This window comes from Sebastes fasciatus, chromosome 14 (genome assembly GCF_043250625.1).
Source record: "Sebastes fasciatus isolate fSebFas1 chromosome 14, fSebFas1.pri, whole genome shotgun sequence".
Lineage (NCBI taxonomy): Eukaryota > Metazoa > Chordata > Actinopteri > Perciformes > Sebastidae > Sebastes > Sebastes fasciatus.
The window spans coordinates 28493406-28516548 of NC_133808.1; the positions used below are offsets into that span (position 1 = coordinate 28493406).

A 23143-nucleotide genomic window follows, 5' to 3' on the forward strand; every position below is an offset into this window, starting at 1 on the left:
TTCAGCTTCAGATTTCACACTTTGACAACGGCGGTGTTCTTTCATTCACTTTGTGATGTAGAGGGATAATGTCAAGGTCTCATCGCTGAATAAGAGTCTGTTTGTGTCCTTTGATTCACTGTGATAGTGAGTGGAAATCACAGCATGCAGAAGGTTTGCAGTGGAGATGGCTTTATAGATGTGTGCTACTGAAAAGGAGACGATTACTGACTTGCTGCATGTTGTCTTCGCTGCTAAAGAATAACTTCTGTATTTTTCTTCCATGTTTCTGTGTCTAACTGACTAATAGGGACAACAACTTGTGAAATTGGTCCAGTATTGAGAGAGAGCGCTGTAGACGGCAGCTGCTCACGGGCTGCGATGTAATTCTATTGGGGCAAGCTGGCGACATCATTTACGTCCACTAAAAGTGCTTGTTTTTGCCATGGCAGGCTCTGATTGTTATTATAAGTGTCTGACATTATGGAAAGAGTCTCGCTCAAAGAGAAGTCTCGTTGTGAAATCTGGCGAGGTGACGTGTTGCCGGAAGACAACGGTGGAATAGTGGAATACATCCATGGTGAAAACGAGAGTGTTTGTTGTGTTGGAGTACAGAAAGCGTAGCTTAGTGTTATCTAAAAGATTTTCAATGTCACGGCTGAACATTTAGATGACTTATACTCCGTGCGGGTTTTTCCTCGCGGCAAACAGACACTCGCAACTTGCTGTAAGTCGGTGTAGTTTATACGTAAGTTGGTCGCAGTGGCAACGGTACACATAAAAGTGCTCTGACCATCCTGCTATGTTAATATGAATGGCAACGTCCATTCTACTCCTATATTCTATTTCTATGGGACAAACCAAACACGTTTTTACGTTACCTGAAGGCCACCATAGTTCTCCGATACGCTTGGAAAAGGAGGAGGGTTATTCAGTTGGTTGCAATCTGCAACCTCACTGCTAGATGCCACTAAATCCTACACACTGGTCCTTTAAAGTCTAAAGTGTAAAAGAGCAGTACTTTCGTTGTTTCCTGGTGATGATTCTACAGGATATACGCTAAGAGCATCCAAGGAGTCACAACATTTTACTTATTTCCATGTTTTTATTTTCCAAGATTCTCCACACAAAAATCGGATCAGCCTTACCGGAACAGCGGAGAAAGAGGCCGGTGTGATCGGACACTTTTCACTTCATATTTGGCGCTTAGCAGCGGTCTAAAACTGTATGGTTGCATACCTGAGAACACCCTCTCTCCCATGTCCTGATGAACTGATAAAGAAAGGCGCTGCAGTCACCTGCTTATCAAGGGGGCAGAGGTGTTAACACGCACCGTCCTCTTACTCCAACGAGCCGGCATTAATTAGCTAATAATCAATCAAATAATAACACACTTTCCATAGCCACAAATTAATATATCAGCGTTATCAAACAAAACCAAAATATTACTATTATTAACAAATTAAAGCAGGCATTGGGCTCCAACAGAGTCGCATGAAAAAGTCATGCGGTGCAGGTATCTAAAGCATCCGGAGGAGGCGACATGAACACGTAAACTCTATAAATACAGGGTCCAGACCTTCTTGCAGTTTGGTTTACAGCTACACTGAAATTAAATTGACTCAAAAAAAATAGAGAGAGAGAGATTGAATTATTCAATTATTTATGCTGAGTTATCGAGTCCTTTGTGAGCTTCTTCTCAGACTTCAGTGAGCTCTTGAGGTTTTATTGTTCGTTCGTGATCCGACTCCCTGTGACTCGGGCTCATTGTCAGAGCAGCTGTACCACAGAACCACTGGCCTGTTTACACAGAGCTGCTTTAATAATAATAATAAAACCTCTGGCTTCAGTGTTTGACCTTCCTCATCAGAGATGCTGCTGGATGTAACGCACACACACATCAAAAGTGTGTTTGTGGGCGATTAGTGTGGCTCTCTTTACAGAGTGTAGCATTATGGTCTCTGGGGTCTGACCCTGGCTCTGATGAATTCACACACACACACACTGTTATTTGGGCTTTATGTGTTTACCTCTCAGTGTCCTCTAACACTCGAACAGGAACCGCTGCTTAACAAGGGGTGTGAAAGAAGTGTGTGAGGGTAAACGTGTGAGTGTGTCTGTGCGTGCGGATACACAAAACGCTGCTGTGTTTTCCTGCGTTGTGTGCTTTGTTCGAGGGGAGCAATTAAAAAGTCTGAACAGTGAGGGAGTGGGTGAGGGCTGGCGTCTTAAATCCCAGCGCTGTTAAAGACGGAGAAAGCCATTTAGGGGAGCCGAGCTCTCTTTTATGTGGCTTTTGGTTCATGTCAAAGAGACCCGGCTAATTAACACAAGCTCTGGTACGCTGTGTCCGAGAAGTCTGCTTCACAATTTTCCTACTTAGATCAGTCTGGATGGATCAAGACTTGTGGATGGACCCACAACAGATGTGACGCTGTCTGTGTGGGTTTTGAGGGAGTGATCTTGTGTGTCTTTTATTAGGTTTGTCTCTACAAAGAGCCTTACAGACACCTCAGCATTATAAACACACTAAACTGTGCGTTTTTTCAAGCATCTCAGAGTTTGAGTTTGTCCTGAGCAGCTTAAAATTCTTGGGAGTGATGCATACATGTTGTCAAACGCAGGGATAAAATGACTTATCAGCTTTTTATACGTAGGAAAGTAACATTATCTGCTCCAGGATTGAGGAGAGCTCAAGTTTTTCTTCACCTCTCAGGAGTTCCCAGCAGATGGTGAATGATAGAAGAAATGACCACACAATCTGGGAGATGTGGGAATATAGAAAGCAAAACTTTTTGACTCAGATGGTGTTACTCCATACGGACAACTACTTTTTTTCGTTCAGAACAAGGTCGTTTTTCTGAGCTTTCGCATCGTGAATAAAGGCATTAACCAATCACGTTGTGCGGAACCGCTTGAGTTGCGCCTATATTTATGAAACGACAACACGGAGGCTCCGTAGTCCGAACCAGACCAGATCCGTTCCTACCTTTCACAATAAAAGCCCTAGACATATAATATTCACAGGCGAGTATTTTGCATTTTTATGTCATTTATTCGCCACGCCGCCGTTGTATAAAGGTCTTCAGTAAATTAGTTGACTAATCAGTCGTTATTGTCTTAGTCGACTCAGATTTCTTTATTCAATTAGTCATTTTTTATGCTTTTTTCATGCTGAATGAGTTATTTCCAAGAAACTTATGAGCACATCTCTGGTAAACATCAGATTTAAACTGGTGCTTTTGTGGGATTCTTTGAGGAAGATCTCAGTTTTTGCAGATCCGTCGATTAAATCCATTAAGAAGTTGACTAAGAATTTCTTTGGTCGAGGACGGCCCAAATTTTTAATCCTAGAATCAAACAGAAAGTTGTTCAGTGCTCGGCTTTTCCTGTGTTTGACAACCACCTGACTGTATTAATATACATCCATGCAGGTGGGATTCTGACTTTATTATTTTTGGTCCAAGTAAACGTTAAGTAAAGGTAATTCTGCTGATGCTTGAGGACTGCTTCAATACAGTTTCACCTCAGATTAACTCATCATTTAATGTTGGTTGTGCCTTCAGGGACGACCCCCTCTTCCTCCTCCTCCTCTTCCTCCTGCTTCACTTCTGTCTCTATTGATTCACTCTGGCTGACACTGGAAGTCTTTGAACCAATCAGACTGCAGCTTCCAGTGGACTCTTGTGGGTTTGTGGCCCAGCAGAGCAGCGATAAGGTGCTTCAAAGCTTTGTTCTGACTGCACTAATATCTCTCTCTCTTTACCTCCGAACTCATCAGCTCAATGAGTCCTCTTAGCGTTAGAGAGCTAATCTTTCTTGGGAGTGAAGTTAACTGCTTTGGCTGTAGATACTAATCTCACAAATTCACAGCCCATTCAAACTGGCTGGCATTGATTAAAGGCAGGGCGGAGTCTCACTTTCCCCCTGACCTCTGTCATCACCTGTGAGCTCTCTAATCGGGACAGTCAACAGCTTGTGTAACCTTCTTCCTGTGTCTTCCTCCACTTAAGAGTTCCTCCCAAGATGAAGCAAGTGGCGCTTTGAAACATCTGGAATATGTAAGCTCTCGACACACTGCCACGGTGCCATGTTCACGTTACTAACGTGTAGAGCAGGAGGCAGAACTGGAGCTGGTTTGGACTGAGGGGTAGTGAAACTGGAAAATATCCATGAAGGTCACCTCCTGGTGTGATCTACTGGTGTGACTCAAAGAAGGACACCTGTTCCTTTATTTAGATAAACAAACAACATGAATGTATTTGCAAGGCTCAGCTTTTCTTAGATACAAGTAGGGGGTTGGTTAGGGAACTAAAATGATCAATAAAGCACAAATAAAAGCAGGATGGATACCTGTGACCCTCAATATCACATCTGAAGGAGCAAAAAACAGCACTATACTTTCTGTAGTCAAGAGAGAGAGAGAAAAGGACACACATAGAAGACATTTAATGGATTCAATGTTAAAAGTTCAAAATCAGCCAGTAGACGAGACATTAAAATCCTCTTTATAAGGTGCAAAGTAGTGGAAAGGCAGTCTGTCCAAGTTCAGTATTTACCCTGAGAGGTAACGAGAGTGAAGCAGACTCGAGATCTGCTCCGGTAAGAAGTGATAAACTGAGTCTGCTTCTGCAGGAGATCTTTCTAAATATAAACATATTTTTCAACCTGGACCCTTTTGTCCCATGTTTTTGTGTCTAACAGACTAATAGACTCATCTTCTCGTCCTCAAAACAGAAATATTCTGATATAAGAAACACTTTTTTTTATTTAGTTTCTGTGCTGTTTAAAGGTGAGACTGCCTGTCCAGCTGAGAATTCCCAGGTATATATACGATTGGACAGTTTCAGTACCATGGAAGTGTGTGAATGGCAACGAGATGCAAACTTTTTATTTCTGGTTTCTTGAGACTAAAACGCATTTTGTCTTGTCAGCATTCAGTACAACCTTGAGATTGTATGGCACTCCGCTGATTGACAGGCATACTAAAGGAAGGGAGAGCATCATAACTTCACAATGCAGGTTTCAGTAGTACTCACACACTCACACACACCCTCAGAGGCCTCACCTCTACAATGCCACATTCACCAGTCAGGCGCAACATAACTGGAGCTGACATCAAGTCACGTCCAAAAGGGCAGGAGGAGGCGGGGCAGAGCCTTGACCGACTCCCTTGACTCCCTGAGTGGTGTCCAAAGTTGGTCTCACATTGGCTGTGGAGATGTTGGAGGCGGTGTCAGAGCCAGTTTGATTGGGGGGGTTGTTTGGTCGCTCTCCATACGCTGTCTGCAGGTACAAAAGGGTGCTGAGGTACGAGTGTGATTTGGGCGTAAAGACTAAGAAGAACTACTGCGAGTTAAAAAGCAAACTGTTTCCTGTCTCTCTACATCTCCAGGTACTGGAAGAGATCTCCTGCTACCCAGAGAACCACGAAGCTAAAGAACTCAGACGGATACTGACCCAGCCGCATTTCATGGTGAGTCAAAAAAACACACACAAACTCGTGTCCGTCATACCTCTCAGACGGGTTCAGGAGGCCTCTTAACAAACATTTTGCAACTTCACTCTACGTGAGGTTAGAAAGCGCTAAAAAGAGAAACACAGGTGCTTTTTCAGCTTCATTTTCTACATCATAGTGTCAGTTAGAGCGGTAAAGTGGTTTCATTTTAATCCAAATAAATGTGGTAAACAGATATTCAAGGTCACAGTCTATGGTGTTTATTTAATATTTGAATGTACCTCTTAAATTGAAGTGAACATACTTGAAACATCCTTTAAGAGTAATTCTGCTGGATTAGATGTGTGTTTGGGTCTGAGGATGTGAGCAGCAAGGAGTTAATCCAGTCAAGGGAAAGTCACTGTAGGGCTGTCAGCAGCCTGCCCTGCTAATCCTATCACATTAATGCGTCTGATTTCCGCCTCTGATCAGTGGTCGGCTCGATATCAGACAGACAAGACCAGCAGAGAGAGGGGATGCAGGGGGGGAGGGGGAGGAGACAAAGGAGAAGAAAAGTCTATCAAAATGAAATGATAAGAGAGTGAGAAAACATCAGTGATGAAGATGAGTGGAAAGGACTGTGAAGTGCAGGAGGGAGGGGAGGTGTGGAGGGAGGTCAATAAGGCGTAGTCTGATGAGATGTGCTGTGTCGGGTCAGAGGCCCGGCGCCCTCATAGCGCTACGAGAGCGTAAACTGACGGAGGGGAAGGGGCACCGTCGAGTTTTACATTCCAACGAGTTCAAGTTGGCGAAGGGCAGACGAGCTGTGTGAGGATTTAGTGTTTTAGTGGAATTTAGTAGTTTTTTCAGTCCTCACTAGTTCAGCATTTTTGAAATACAATTATTAGCTTTCTTTTCTGAGAGGGAGAGATGAGAAGATCAGAACTACTTTTGTGTCTCTGTGTTATGTGCTGCATAGTTAAAGTCAAGAGGTGATTAGCTTAGCTTAGCATAAAGACTGGAAATAAGGCAACAGCTGGCTCTGTCCAAAAGTAAAAAAAAACAAAAAACTAACCAGCACCTCTAAAGCTCTCTAACGAACATGGTGTATCTTGTTTGTTTAAATCCAAATGAAAAATAGTTAGTTGTGGTTTTCCACCCGGTAAGACTGTTATCAGGTCGTTAAAAGGGGCGTTATCAGTGGTTATAAGCCTCATAGATGTGGGTGAGAAGGGGCCTGCTACACCTACTAGTAGCATTGATTGATTTTAGCATTGATTCATGTGGGCGCAGACCACTAATTTCTTTAACGCAATCGATTTTCAGAGGTTGTAGCGGGCTCAGTTTTGAAACTAGAGTGAAGATACTGGTATCATATGAAACTAGAAAACCTCAGGAATACCTGTTATACTAGTTTGTCGCAAAGGAGGTTAAATAACGCTCCGAAGTTGCACAAAATTTTGGCGAGGAAAAACTGTCATGGCCATTTTCAAAAGGGTCCCTTGACCTCTGACCTCCAGATATGTGAATGTAAATGGGTTCTATGTGTACCCACGAGTCTCCCCTTTACAGACATGCCCACTTTATGATAATCACATGCAGTTTGGGGCAAGTCATAGTCAAGTCAGCACACTGACACACTGACAGCTGTTGTTGCCTGTTGCGCTGCAGTTTTCCATGTTATGATTTGAGCATATTTGTTATGTTAAATGCAGTACCTGTGAGGGTTTCTGGACAATATCTGTCATTGTTTTGTGTTGTTAATTGATTTCCAATAATAAATATATACATACATTTGCATAAAGCAGCATATTTGCCCACTCCCATGTTGATAAGAGTATTAAATACTTGACAAATCTGTCTTTAAGGTACAAATTTGAACAGATAAAAAATTGTGCTATTATTTTGCAAATAATCATGATTAATCATGGACAATTATGCAATTAATCGATTAAATATTTTAATAGATTGACAGCCCTAGTTAGAACGTGTTGCTTTTAAGTTTCCCTTACACTTCTCTTGTCTTGTCGTCACCGTGAGGTTACAAGCCAAGATAACCGGCTTCTGCTGGCTGTAGCTTCATATTCAACGGACATATATAAGTGTTATTGATCTTTTCATTTAAAATGGCAAGAGACTCATTTTCAACCACCTCCTTTGTGCCATAAATGGAGTCTTCATTTTCCCGGGAGATCGTATTCGGGGGCAGACAGAATTGCATAGTGAAAGTGAGGATTATAGGGACCCAATCTAAACGCTGATGATGTCATTATTCTACAGCCATTACTTTGTGCAATCAACATTTATTTCATAATGATAAGTTAAAGCAAAAAACCTGTCTACTGCCACTTTAAGAAAATTGATAAATAGCGAGCTAAAGACACAAACCTCTAGAAAGCCTGGTTCTGTCCAAAGGTAAAAAAAAAAACAATCTGCTTCCCAACACCTCTAAAGCTCACTAATGAACACAATACATGTCATTTGTTTAATCCGTACAAAAACAGAAAAACAGTGTTTTTAAGCAGAGTTACATGCTGTAATTATTTCTTGACAACCAGTAGTTAATCCATCCACTCAGCACTCCTGTGCAAAGTGTCGTCGGCTATTGCCTGGCAACCTCGCTATAACAACGAGACTCTGGGATGTCACCGAGCCCCAAGAAAATAGTTCCAGCAACCAAACTCCCCCTAAAAAACCTCAAATTGTCATTTTTTACATTTCTCTTTGTGTATGGATTTTTTTTTTAAAAGTGTTTCAGGCCCTCTTTGGTTTAATACCAAGGGAATCCAGCGCTCGTCTACCGGGCAAGGCCTGTGTGGTCGTTGGTTTTACTACACTCCTTGCGAGACGTTTGATTCTCCTAAAATGGAAACAACGCACCCCTCCATCCTTTTCTCACTGCGTCAAAGAGGTTATGTATTTCTTAAAACTAGAAAAAATTAAATACACCCTGAAAGGTTCCTCTCAAACTTTTGCTAAGATATGGAGGCCCTTTTTGGATTTTTATGACTCTCTGCAGGAACCCCTTGACGCAGAGTAGAGTGGAAAACATGAACGTCATATTACAGTAGTGAGCAGCCCCCCCCCGTCCCCCTTTCTTTTTTCTCTCTTTATCTTATTTTTATTTATTTATTTATTTTTTCATTTATTTATTTTATTTTTCTCTCTTTATAAGTTATTCTCCTAATTATTTCTTCCCCCTCTCTTTTGTTTATTGTTTATCTTTCCTTCATGCAACTAAAAGTATACTGTAACCTGTGACCCTATGGGTGGATGGGTAGGGAGGGGGATAGGGAAGGGAATTTGGACTTAACTCTGTAAACAGATCTGATGAATGATATTTATTTTGTTTGATTTATACATGTTTCTGTATCTATTATTTTTGTGGGATAAAATCTGTGAAAATCAATAAAACATATTTACAAAAAAAATAAGTGTTTCAGCAGGAGGTTTCACTCCGTAGCTGTTCTGGTTGCTTTCGATCATTTAATTTCCATTTTTCGGAGCACTTAAAAGACTTCTCATCCACGTTACTATATCTTAATAACTGAGATTGAAACAGCGTTTCACAAAAACAATCACAAGATCCACTCAGTAGTAAATTAATAGGATTTAGAGGCATTGGTAGGCAGATAAGTATATTTCCCAAAATATTGAACTATTTCTTTAAGGGTTGTCTTCAGACTAATGTTTAAGATGTTTGAGGTTAAAGGTGCTAAATGCGAGATTGAGAGCTTTTTCCACACGGCTCTCAACATGGTGAGAGCTGAGCCGGCTAGGGATGCACCGATCCAACTCACAGCTAACGATGCTAACAGCGCTAACAGTGAAAACAAAGGCAACAGTGCTGACAGAGCTAACAGTGGGGGGAACCGGAGGGTGGGTGCTATGCTTCCGCAATGGCGCCATCGGTCTGGACGGCGTTATTAGCTGTAACCGCCATATGAGAGCAGCGCAGAGTGGCGGCCGTGAGCTAGCCAGTGGGGCACGCTCACATGCACTAACATGAATTAAAAGCACACACAGCCGGCCTGGATATGTCAACAAAGCACAGAGAAGCTCTGATTACAAAACACACAGAGGGAGAGAGACTTCATTCTCTGCTCAGGTAGACATTACTCCTCTATATCTTTACATAGTTAATAGTTGTTTGATGCTATATTAATGGTGTGGATATCTATAGAGAAAATGTAAGATAACTGTAGAAGAGTGATAGCAGTGTGCTCCTGTTTGAAACCTCCTGCAGCAACTTATGTCACTGATTGACTTTAGTATTTTCTACCGTGACCTTTAGAAACGACCTTTTCTTTTCTCCAACTACATTACAAACAGGATCTCTGCGATGTTACATCATCTTTTCTTTCATGTGAAAACCTCTGATGTCAACAAGCACCTTCTGTTTGTTATTGAGGTTCCCAGCCGCGTTGAATACCGAAGGTTGTTTTTAAAAAGTTTGTACTTTTCAGAGAATTTGACCGGGGCATCAGATAATCTCAACATCTCTCCTCTAACTCTGACGCTCTGCGTTCATTATCTCTCACACTCTTACTCACTTATCTTTTTTTGTGGGTTTTGCTTTTTTCGCACTCACTCAAGCACACCCACACCACACAGCATGAGAGGATTAGTTAACCCCTTAACCCTGTCCTCATTAGGGCACAGTCACACACACAACCTTAACTTCCTCCGTGTCTCGGAACGTGAAGTTACTTTTGTGTGTGATGTAGTTTGACATGGAAGTTAGAGACGCTGCCACTGCCTTCACGTCTCTGCCTCGCTGATCTGCTCTCCATCCTCGGGTGTGTGTGTGTGCGTAAGTGCGTGCGTGACGCAAGACAGTGACAGGTTTCCCCTTTGTTGAGGTTTGGCTGCTGTCTTCTGAAGTTCAGACTGGTTTGTTAAAGTGCCACTCAGAGGCCTCTGCGGCTGTCAGTAGAGTAGAGCTGAACTCTGTGGGTGTGAGGCACCAGCGGGCTCTGCAGCTACACGACACATGCTGCTTTAACTCAAACAGACAGAGGGGATACACAGCAAAGGCACCTGAGGAAAACGGGGAATACCTGAAACTACGGCGGAGTAGAGAGTGATGTAAATCCCTCCTGCTCGTTAGCTGTCTGACTGGAGAATGAAGAGATGCTGTCCATGCACGTTAGTGATATCCACGAGTGAGGTGGTATTTTTAGTGTTCAGGATTCCGTTCACTTTGAGTCAAATGTAAGAATCAATACAGTTACAAAACAAGTACTGAAAGGTTTTATTTACATGTTTTGTTGAGGTGGATTTTGATATTCTGTCAACTCTGAACAAGTAAAGGGTCGTTCACATGCTGCGTTTTTTGCGCCCTCAAATCCATTGTTGTTGATGTAGACGCGCAGAAGGCGCGCTCAAAAGCGAGAGCTGGCTAAGCGCCTATTTTTCAGGGTGCGACAGCTGCACCCCGAGATAAAAAATAGTTCAACTTTTGGACCGCGGCAACGCGCACCGCATGTAATGTGATGAGGAACAGCCAATCACAGCCGGCAGACGTCTTTTCTGTCTTCCGTAAATATCAGTCTACGGTAAATATACGGAGGAGAAGTGAATCATTTTAGTGCAGGGCTACGTAGAGCTTTACGATCTGTCCCACAAACTATTTTACTTGCTTCACCCTTTCCGTTCGAGGACGTCACAACATCTGGTTGAAAGGTCAACCGTCAAAGTGACACAGACAAATCAAGCCCTAAAGTTACTGTGAGGGATACACGGTGCTGGAAATCCATTTATCTTTGTTTTGACTTTGTTTAGTTTAGTCAGTGAGACTTCCTGCTAAATTACCACAACTTTATCATCACCATCGCAGCACGCAGGTTTTGGTTGCTCAGTAACGACAGGCATGACAGGAGCGCAACCTCCCAATCACCTTGGATAAAAGGATGAAAGCGTTTTTAGACGCAACATGTGAACGGCCCCTTAGCCTCCATAACTGCATTTCCTTGGATTTCTGACCCCAAACTGTCCCATCTCCTGTTTTTAAAGTCCGAGCTACTCTAACTGTGTCTGCATGTGTGTGTCCGCAGGCTTTGTTGCAGGCCCACGACGTGGTGGCCCACGAGGTTTACAGCGACGAGGCTCTGAGGGTGACCCCTCCGCCCACCTCGCCCTACCTGAACGGAGACTCCCCGGAGAGCACCAACGGAGACATGGACCTGGAGAACGTCACCAGGGTCCGCCTGGTCCAGTTCCAGAAGAACACAGATGAGCCGATGGTACGCAGTTTAACATATTTTACTGCACTCACACTGGAGCTTTTTGTTGAGACTTTAATCACTGTATCATCCACTGTGTGTTAATTCATGCAGGGCATCACGCTGAAGATGAACGAGTCAAACCACTGCATCGTTGCCAGGATAATGCACGGGGGAATGATCCACAGACAAGGTACGCTCTCACAACTCACATTTATGCCTACACCGACATTAAAGGCATTTTATAAATGGCTTTCTACAGACTGTAAGACTCAGGTTCACTACTCATATACAGTGGACAGAGAGCCATGCCTTGTAAAATATGGAAAATAGTCAAATTTGCTCCACAGAAGAAAAGCCGTTATGATATTCTGTGATTATAATCACCTTAAACTTACCTGCAATAATCAATTTCTCTTCCCTATTTCATGTATACTGATTATAAAAACGTCTATTGTATATATTTTTCTATATTATTTCTATTGTGATATAGGCTAAGGCTATATTTATTTATTTTTTCTCTATAATTTCACTTAAAACTGTTATGATCATTTTGCACTGAAGTTCTTAAAATGAGAAAATACTATACTAAAAATAAGTATTTAAGTCACACAGGAGTAGACTAAAATAGGGTTTACCATGTGGTTATTTCATATATACAGAAAACATACTACATCGGGATATATATCATTATCGAGATATGAAATGACCTATAACGTGATAGAAGATTTTGTCCAATTATTTTCATTGTTGATTAATCTATCGATTATTTTATTGATTAATTGATTAGTTGTTTGATCTATAAAATGTCAGAAAATGGTGATAAATGTGGATCAGTGTTTCCCAAATCCCAAGATGACGTCCTCAAATGTCTCATTTTGTCCACAACTCAAAGATATTCAGTTTACTGTCATAGAGGAGTAAAGAAACTTAGAAAATATTCACATTTAAGAAGCTGGAATCAGACAATTTTTACAGTTTTTTTCTTTAAAAAAAACTACTCAAACCCGATTAATTGATTTCCAAAATAGTTGACAACAAATCGATTAATCGTTGCAGCTCTAACGTTTGCAGAAAATGTCATCTTATTATTAATGTATACCTTCAGGAAGCAGAAGCAGGACATGAACTGTTCAGATTTTCAGTCAGAATTTATCCTCCTTCATCTTCACTTCAACAGGAGACAAAGAGCAGGGTGATAAGTCTGCACATGCATCCATTTTACCCGACATTTCAACAGCTGGTTCATCTCTGCTCTCGTGGTTGAAGGCGACACTTGCTCTGCTGTTGTATTGTGACGGTAGCATACTGTTAATTAATCCCCAGCTGATTTATCGTGTGGTAATTGGAAAGCCAGCCCAATTACAAAAGGATGCCTTTTCTCTACTACAGTTGTGATGGGAGAAAAAAAAAAGCAACAGAGGCTACTGAAATATAGTGATGTCGTTTAATGAGGAGAAAGGTTTGATTCCACTTTGTTTGTTTTTTTCAGGAACGTTGCACATCGGAGACGAGATCAGGGAGATCAACAGCATCAGCGTGGCCAACCAGACTGTTGAGCAGCTGCAGAAGATGCTGGTGAGTGTGTGTGTGCATAATCATGACTAAGTGTGTTAGTACATGCTTCAGTGTATCGCTACTGTGATAATCAGCAAAATGTCACATGCTAAACACAAGATAAGAATACGCTATCTGTGTGTTTGTTTGTGTGTGTGTGTGTCCACAGAGGGAGATGCGAGGCAGCATCACCTTCAAAATAGTGCCAAGTTACCGGACGCAGGGCTCCTCGTGTGAGGTAACATCTCCTCCTCTTCCTCTTCCTCTCCTCTCTTTCCTGCTGGTTGTGAGCTCCTGATCTGGTTACTAACTGCTCGCCTGTTGACTGAGTGCGTGTTTGTGTGTGTGTGTGTTTGTGTGTGTGTGTGTGTGTGTGTGTGTGTGTGTGTGTGTGTGTGTGTGTGTGTGTGTGTGTGTGTGTGTGTGTGTGTGTGTGTGTGTGTGTGTGTGTGTGTAAAACAAGTATGTTGTGTGTATGTTGTGTGTGCAGTGTGTGTGTATGTGTGTGTGTTTTGCTGTGTTTTGCATTTTCTGCACACCAATTTCACAACCAAGATACCGGAACCCCCTCCCTCCCCCTTGACCTCCTCTGGTCCAGCAATGAGCCTCACCTCTCTGTGCAATCCCGTCCTGTATTCACACTCACACACTACAGGGGTGGACAAAATAACAGAAACACTGCGAACAGTGCAAATTTCTTTAAAGCTACTACGAGCGGTAGTGTTTCCAAGCACCAGAGTCCCTTTAGAAAACCTCTAATTTTACCGCAGCAGGGTCTGACAGTCTGCCCCGCTCAGTCCTGGTTCTGATGCTTCCGTCCCTCCAGCGGGCCGAGCAATACGCCCTGGGCCTCCAGCAGCGTGGTGTCAGTGTTGGTTCCCAGCGGGGACTGGCAGAGCAGAGCTCTCCACCTCCCCGCAAGTCGAAAGCGCCAGCGAAGCCGGATCTGGGTCTGTCCGCGGCAGGCTGGTCGCTGCTGGAGGCCCCGCTGGAGGAGTTTCTGGTGAACCTGCGTGCTGTAAATCGTTTCGTCTGATTTCGCGGGGAATCCGAAGACAAGCATTAAGGATACCTATATAGAAATAGCCAATCTTCTCCCTGACAGTCTTGTTTGCTGATGTAGGTCATATAGAGGCATCAGTATTAAACTGAGACTGTTTCATAACCAGCTGAAAGTTCTTTGTAGTAACTTTAACGTTGCAAAATAAACTCCTAAGTCACGAGGACAAGCACATAATAAAAAAACACAGAATAACCATCAAGTTAAAGCTGCACTAATCAACACTTGTACTGTAATACTTGATGTGTAATATGAAAGGGGTCTCTACCTCCACAGCAGTGTTTTAGTGTCTTTTAACTCGACTGTTTTGGTTCAGACTCGCAGCTCTCATCAGCCCCGTTCCAGCAGCAGGCAGCTGTTTTCATAAAAAAAAAAAAAAGTGCTACCTACTAAAATGCTACCTGCCCAGCATGAACGTCAGACAGACCTCGTGAACATAGTGGAGCATTTAAAACCCAGATATTTCCCTCAGGAGATGGTGGAGACCCAAAAAATACTTCACAAAATCTGCTTTAAACCAACACCTAACGCATTCTTTACAGTAAAACAAACATTGTGAGCTTGAGGAAATGTATTTTTACTGCAGGGCTGTTGTTCAGTAAGGTATTTCTGTTATTTTGTCCACCCCCAGCTGTTGACACAAACACACACTTGCACACAGAGAGACAAAGATGGTTTACACGTGACACCTTCTGCCCCAAACACATGGGTAAACATGGACGACCAAAAGACTTATAATGCAATCAGGAGTAGAAACCAACAATTCAGATACAAAAAGGAGCTCTGCAGTCGAATCAAAAGCTTTACTGGCTCTTGTCCTGGACTAAACCAGTGGATCTAAGAGGTCTTTAGGGACAGAAGGGGAATTTACTGATGTAATCTGGTGGCCATGTTAAACCTTGTATGTAATTAGTTGGATTATTTTAACATGGATTGAAATTGGAAACCAATGCAAAGATTCTAAAACTGGGATGACATGGCTGATGTGGTTTTCTTTATTTAGGCTAAAAACTCAGTGACCGCTCAGCCACAACAGAACTTTAATTTTGGAAAGTCCTGAACGCAAACCACAGCAATCGCAATTTTTAGCTGAAGACGGAGAAAAATACGACCAAATATAACTCCATAAAGTACAATACTTCAATTCTTTCACCATACAAAGAGTTTTAAATGATCAATTCATACACAAAGACACTGAAGAAGCATCTCTTTACTCATCATTTATTTTCTGCTCAGAATTTAGATTTCAGAGTGCATATCCAAATTTATGCAGAAACTTCATATTTCAGTCGCTATCTCATCTTCTCCATAATCACAGCTATCGTAGTTATCAGGGCCATCAAAGTTAAAGGAATGATAACGTGTTAGGGCAAATTAGTTTTAACTTCACTAATTTCTTTAACGTAACTTGCCATTTTTAGGTTGTGACAGGCTCAGTTTTAAAGCTAGAGTGAAGATACTGGTATCATATGAAACTAAAAGACCTGATGAATCCATTGATACCAACCATGTCATACTAGCTTGTCGCGAAGGAGGCTAAATAACACTACAAATGTAGTCTAACTTTTGGTGAGGAAAAACTGTCATGGCCATTTTCAAAGGGGTCTCTTGACCTCTAACCTCAAGATATGTGAATGTAAATGGGTTCTATGGGTACCCACGAGTCTCCCCTTTACAGACATGCCCACTTTATGATAATCACATGCAGTTTGGGGCAAGTCATAGTCAAGTCAGCACACTGACACACTGACAGCTGTTGTTGCCTGTTGGGCTGCAGTTTGCCATGTTATGATTCAAGCATATTTTTTATGCTAAATGCAGTACCTGTGAGGGTTTCTGGACAATATCTCTCATTGTTTTGTGTTGTTAATTGATCTCCAATAATAAATATATACATACATTTGCAGAAAGCAGCACGTTTGCCCACTCCCATGTTGATAAGAGTATTGAATACTTGACAAATCTCCCTTTAAGGTACATTTTGAACAGAATAAAAAATGTGCGAGTAGTCACATTTGAGATTATCTCTTAAATAATTCCATAAAAACATTGAACATTTATTTAAATCTAATTTCATCTCTTTTGGTCGTCCAGCTCACACTGACTGACAGATTTAGTCTTTGAGCTGCTATGACAGTCTGTTAGGGATGACCTCATGGTCTGAGCATCTGATGTTAGTCCAGCGCCCCCCTGTGGTGATGTGAGGACGTGCAGGCTGGAGGCCAGCCGATGATGTCGTCCCCCCATGTCTTGTTGACGCATTTCATTACGTCAACGCCGTGGTGGGTCTCTATTGTGTTCCACAAATTGACCCTCTCAACGCCGCCAGTCGCTGCCCAGACATGTGTGACCGTCTGTGTGTGAACACACAAGTTCATGAATGCTTGTGTAACGTTTGTGTATATGTGTGTGTGTGTGTGGCGCTGCTGACCTGTGTGTCTTATTTCAGAAAGAGTCCCCCACCACCTCCAGGCAGTCCCCTGCCAATGGCCACTCCAGCATTAACAGTTCTATCTTGGTAAGGACCCCCCCCATCCCCCAGAAAAACCCCACAGACAGACCCACAACCCTCCCGCTGCGTCTCCTTTGTCACGTTGATGTGTCGTGGTATTTTTACATGTGCGTGTTGATCCGTTTTATAACAGATTGTGTTTATTTCTGTTTCATTTTCGACTTGTTGTTGTAGCAGCAGTAGAATTAAACAGTAGGCGCGCCGTAGATCTCCTGATCCCGTGTCGTCCTCCCTGTTTGAGCCAAAGGCCCCCGTGTCCGATATCTCAGTTAACAAATTGGTGTGCCTCATAAAGCCTGCTGCGTGCTGTGCCTACATTGCTGACACAACACACTGGGCCTCCCCGTTGGTCACGGTGGTACAGGGGACACACACACACACACACACACACACACACACACACACACACACACACACACACACACACTAAACCTAATCAGGTTCTGCAGTTCTTTTGTTTCTCCGCCAACTGGCTGCAGACAGACACACTGTGGTGGTGCTGATGCTGCTGCAGCTGCTTCGCTTGCTCTGTGCTTGCTTGGTCGCTCCACGGCCAGATCTGCTTTAACAGATGAGAATTACTCTGTTTCCACTTTTCCTCTCTCCTGCAGAAGAAGCTAGATTGCAGATGAATGTGTATGCATGTTTAAGCCTCTCAAAAGGAAATGGTGTAGTTTAATCATGCTTAACCGTTTCTTTCTGTCATCGACGGTTTACCTCCACAGGACCTGCCGTCCACCATTCAGCCCAAGGGTCGACAGGTGAATAACAACCACTCACTGACTTACCTGTACTTACTCTAGCTCCTTTATACAACGCCTGCATCCCTCCCTTTTTATATAGAAGTGTGTGTCTCAATTTCTCCCCTAACCGTCTTCTCTGCTTCACAAAACTCATCAGTATAATTTGGATTAATTCACTAGATTTTTTTGTTCAGAGTGGCCGTTGATTGATCCCCAGGCTGTTCAAACATGATGCAAGGTCGAGGTCTGACCTCTTTTTAAAACCTTTTTTAAACTATTAAAGAAGAAATATTGGATTCTGGGCCCGCTCCAGAATGCATTACATTTAAATAATATAATTCTCACCAAAATAGGCTGCAGCTGTTGAGCTGTTGGCAGACCGGAGAGGGGAGCAGACAGAATGCATCTGGATTCAAATGAGGCTTTTGTTTTGAGGGTGTTTTGGGAAATTAGATTTTATTGATTTAGAGAACATAATGCTTCCCCTTCAAGAGGAAAACAGTCAGAATGGTATTAATGCAAATGCACCAGCCTGTCTGTGTATATCCAGCTGGTGAAGGAAGCCAGAGATCCAGACACATCTTCATGATCCTTCTCTCCTCATCTGTGATCTTTAACAACCACGCCTGCACAGACAAAACACATCCACAAAACAGAGATAACACTGCGGTGGTCACTTGTAGAGGTCTTCACAAGTCTAATATTTTGGACCCAATCTTAAATAGACCCATGGGAAAACCTTCCAGAACTCGATGTGCATACCAGTAAATATATTTTCAAAAAAAGAGATCCGAAAGAACCCGAGCACAGTCAGAACCATAGACTGTAAATATAGAGAGTGAAGCCAAAATATCCCAGATACGGGAGCTGTCATCTTGAGATTTTAAGATCTTTTGGAGCCAGAGTCTGCGCTGTAGTGATCGGGCGGCTGGCTGCGGTATCAAGGTACCGCCCGATCCAATCACGAGCCAAGCACAGCCGCAGCTTGCTAGCGTGAGCCAGAAAGACACAACAACTAACCATAATATCTCTAGAACTACATTTGTGATGAAATTGACACATGTTCTATTACACAGACTGGTGACGGTTATGGAAAGTTAAAGTTACATCTCCTTTCTCGTACTATTCAGCGCCTCCGGCTGCGACTACGTCACTCAGAGCAGCTGTCAATCATGACGTCTCACCCCATTTTTATAGCATCAAATAACTAATTAAAACCAAAGTTGTCAGAGAAATAAACACTTGAACATTCATCAGCGTGATAAGAACTACCTAAAATGACAGAAACCATCTTTGGGGAAAATGTATTTGACGTGTACTTTGTTTTTTTTAATTTGGCCCATGTTTGACAGGCTTTATGACGTATACTGCAGCCAGCCACCAGGGGGCGATCCAGATGTTTTGGCTTCACTTTTTGACGAGCTGTCATTTCGTCCATCTTTTATATACAGTGTATAGTCAGAACCAATACTCGAGGATAATCAGACCTGATCCAAAACACTTCCTGCAGTATTAAGTATGACATACCATGTGATCAGAGTTGATAAGATCCACTCGGGTAGGACTGCAACTAGGGATTATTTTCCCAATTGCTTAGTCCGTCAGTTATTTTGGGGGTTAATTTAAATCATTTGGTCTATAAAATATCAGAAAATTCTCAGTTCAAATTGTTAGTTTTGTCTGGCCAACAGTTCAGAACCCAAAGATATTTAATGTACGATGATTTAAAACAGAAAAGCAGCAAATACTCACATCTTAGAGGCCGGTACCAGAGGATGTTTGACTGTAACAATTGTTTATTAAATAATGCTTAATTTTCTGTCACTCGACTAATTGTTTCAGCCCAGTACTCTGGTGTTAGATATACTGACACACTGCAGTAGAACGTGACCCTACTTTGACGCAATTTGACTGATTCGATCCAATCGGACTCTTTTCCCGGGTCAGGTCTCTGTTACTGGAACTGAGAGTATCTATGAAGACCTCTACTTGTTTTTTTCTTTACTAATACACTCAATCAATATGAGTGACCACTGCTGTGTTATCAGCCAAACACTTCAACCCCTTCCCTTCTAACTGTATGTGTGGTAATAATGGCACAGGCATTGTTGAACCCTGCAGAGCCTAGAGATCCACCCCTAAGCACTGATCCCCAATCAGATGTGAATTCAACCTCTCTTGTGTCGCCATAACAATCCTCCGTAACCGTCGTCTCATCCCACCCCTTTGTGTGTGCACCTTCCTGACACAATAATCACACTCTCTCACTCTTTTATTGTGGCATCAGAGGATCTTGTGAGCAGCAGATCCTGCCAGCAGAGGGCAGTAGAGTCCATCTTACACCACAAGCTTGGCAGAGTTGCACAGCTTGATCTCAGTACCGTTGAGTCATAGTTTATAATATGTCGACGGGAAGTAAATATTTAAAAAGTGTTACGAGGGTAAGACTATTTTCTGTCGCTCCAAAAGAGGAGCTGTACGTCGTTGTCCTGTCTCACCACCATCAACCACCCCCCACTCCCTTCCACCAACCTATCTCCCCTCCACCGACCTTGGCCACCATACTGCTGTTTACACATTGCATAGCCGTTTTGCTGCATGACGTGTGTGATGCTTTCAAATCCTAGATTGTATCCAGACCTCCAATCAAGGACAAAATGTCTGTTAAGGTAAGAGACAGCCTCTCCCATCCCCTCCCCACCCCCCAAAAAAAAGAAACACTTGTAGACTTTAGTCCACCAGCTCACTTTCACACTCAGTGTCGACCGTAAAAAAGAGCAACAAACTGGAATAAAACAGGATAATGACTGTTGTTTTGAAATACTGGACACATAAACAATGCCTGTGCCGTGATTACCAGAGTGTCAAGAGGCTCATTAATAGCCCGGCAGTGTCTGGGTTTATCTCACTGGAGAAAAGTCCTTCCATGGAAACCAGTTTCCAACCTGGCAACCAAAACATCCCCCTCCCTGAGAGTCCATTACCTCAGTTCTAGCTGCCATGATATGCAAAAAATACACCATCTAGCCACTCTTTATCTTCCTGTCTGTCACATTCCTCTTCCTTTCACCTCTCACATCACTCACTTCTGTCAGTTGACAAACCACCGCCACCGCCGCACCACTAACCCCCAACCCGTCCCTCCGTTAGCTCACTCTTTAAACATCTACGCTTTTTTTTTTTTCGCCACAGATCTACGTGAGGGCCCAGTTTGAATACGACCCCTCCAAAGACGAGCTCATCCCCTGCAAGGAGGCCGGCATCCGCTTCCAGGTGGGCGACATCATCCAGATCATCTCCAAGGACGACCACAACTGGTGGCAGGGCAAGCTGGAGAACACGAAAAACGGCACGGCGGGCCTCATCCCGTCGCCAGAGCTGCAGGAGTGGTGAGAGGGGAAAACACACTCACACACACGCGCGCGCGCACACACACACACAGACACACACACACACACACACACACACACACACACACACACACACACATAAACTATTCCTCCACATCTACAATCATTCAACTCACTAAGTTTCATTTCATTTTTATTTGTTCCGCTCATGGTAGTGCACAAGAAAAGAGTGATTCACAATCAAAACACAACTCCATGACCGAAAAGGAGTAGGGAGAATACATCTAATTTTGCCTGCCCCTTACTCAAAACATTAATAGTAAGGCTGTCAATGGATTCAAATAGTTAATCAGGATTAATCACATTTTTTATCTGATTTGTCAAGTATTTAATACTCTTATCAACATGAGAGTGGGCAAATGTATGTATATATTTATTATTAGAAATCAATGAACAACACTAAACAATGACAGATATTGTCCAGAAACCCTCACAGGTACTGCATTTAGCATAAAACAATATGCTTAAATCATAACATGGCAAACTGCAGCCCAACAGGCAACAACAGCTCTCAGTGTGTCAGTGTACTAACTTGACTATGACTTGCCCCAAAACTGCATGTGATTATCATAAAGTGGGCATATCTGTAAAGGGGAGACTCGTGGGTACCCATAGAATACGTTTTCATTCACATATCTTGAGGTCAGAGGTCAAGGGACCCCTTTGAAAATGGCCATGACAGTTTTTCCTCGCCAAAATTTAGCGTAAGTTTGGAGCGTTATTTAGCCTCCTTCCCGACAAGCTAGTATGACATGGTTGGTACCAATGGGACAATATGTGTCATTGTTTTGTGTTATTAATTGATTTCCAATAATAAATATATACATACATTTGAATAAAGCAGCATATTTGTCCACTCCCATGTTGATAAGAGTATTAAATACTTCACAAATCTCCCTTTAAGGTTCATTTTGAACAGATTAAAAAATGTGCGATTAAATATTTGAATCGATTGACAGCCCTAATTTAAAGTAATCCGTGCATACTGATGCTTATTATGAAATGTCCTTCAATGGTCCTCGTCCTCTGAACTAAAAACAAACAACTTTTGTACATTTTCTGTTAATACTCTACTTTTTGCTCCGTACATAACTAATAATGTCTGTAACTCAACCAAATCTTTAAGTTTCTGAATTAATAAGCGGTCTGTTCTGACGCTGTCTGTGTGTTTGTTGTAGGCGGGTGGCGTGTATAGCCATGGAGAAGACCAAGCAGGAGCAGCAGGCCAGCTGTACCTGGTTTGGCAAGAAGAAGAAGCAGTACAAAGACAAGTATTTGGCCAAGCACAACGCAGGTACACCATGCACTCACACACACATGCATGTGCACACAAAGCAACATGCTGCAGACATCTCAGTGCATGCATCTTACATAATGTTTAGTGTGAGTGTGTGTATGTGTGTGTGTCTGTGTGTCTGTAGGTGGAACTTAGTATGTAACGGGATCTCATAGCGTTCATCTCCGGTAACGGAGCCGCTGCCAGGAATTACAGGAAAAGATGCCAGTGTAGCAGAAATCTTATATGAGCGCAGGAACAATTTAGGGGAATTGTGGGCAGCTCATTGACACGAACACCAAGTCTGAGCCGGCGAAATCTGTGCATTTTCAGGCATAGTTTAATGCCTGCATGAGGATGTGCATGTGTGTGCAAAGTATCTTACCACTTAAACATGAGGTATCAAATACAGTTTATGTTTAGCGGCGGCTGGACGTGGATGTGGCACATACTGTAGATTCACTACTCGGATATCACGGCCATGTGTCTGGGCTGTGTGACCAGGCCGAGGTGTCGGGGGTATAAACTCCTCACGTGTGTTTGCGACCCGAGCCGTGACCGTTGAGTTAACACAGGAGGCGAGGAGGAGGTCAGTGTGAGCGACAGAGGAAGCTGGCGGCAAAGGTTTTTGTTTGCTGTTAGTTTTGACGGCAAATACATTTTGTAGAGGTGCGATTAAGATGTTTGAGATGCTCCAGCCTTTTTTTGGGGGGTCTGTAGAAACTCTTTTATGTTGTGTTGTATTGTCTTCTAATCTCCTGATTCACTGGGAATAATTCCCTTTGAATTACTTTCAAACCAAACATTTTATTTTGTAGAACAGCAGACGTGAGACAGGGCCATGAAAGAGTGACATACAAATGTTTGAAGCATACTAAAAAAAGTTGAATTTGCAAAATGATTTGTACACATCATGATAACGTTATAATTTACCTTCCCCCCTAA

General features: G+C 42.6%; 1 protein-coding gene across 22 annotated transcripts in view; it reads left to right on the plus strand.

The window, feature by feature from the left end:
* caska (calcium/calmodulin-dependent serine protein kinase a) overlaps positions 1-23143 on the plus strand; it is a 142398-nt gene that overhangs the window by 109991 nt on the left and 9264 nt on the right. For 6 of the 22 annotated variants that reach the window (XR_012596963.1, XM_074657718.1, XM_074657721.1 and 3 more), the window contains 11 exons: positions 3993-4040; positions 5375-5455; positions 11473-11661; positions 11755-11833; positions 13133-13218; positions 13367-13435; positions 16707-16775; positions 17495-17530; positions 20140-20181; positions 20705-20901; positions 22101-22216. Coding sequence is in view for 21 of the 22 variants with exons in the window: in XM_074657718.1 (XP_074513819.1) it covers positions 3993-4040; positions 5375-5455; positions 11473-11661; positions 11755-11833; positions 13133-13218; positions 13367-13435; positions 16707-16775; positions 17495-17530; positions 20140-20181; positions 20705-20901; positions 22101-22216 (1012 nt within the window). In the remaining variant the exon portion in view is untranslated. The remainder of the gene's footprint in view (positions 1-3992; positions 4041-5374; positions 5456-11472; positions 11662-11754; positions 11834-13132; positions 13219-13366; positions 13436-16706; positions 16776-17494; positions 17531-20139; positions 20182-20704; positions 20902-22100; positions 22217-23143) is intronic. The other 16 variants (XM_074657729.1, XM_074657726.1, XM_074657727.1 and 13 more) reach the window with 7 other exon arrangements.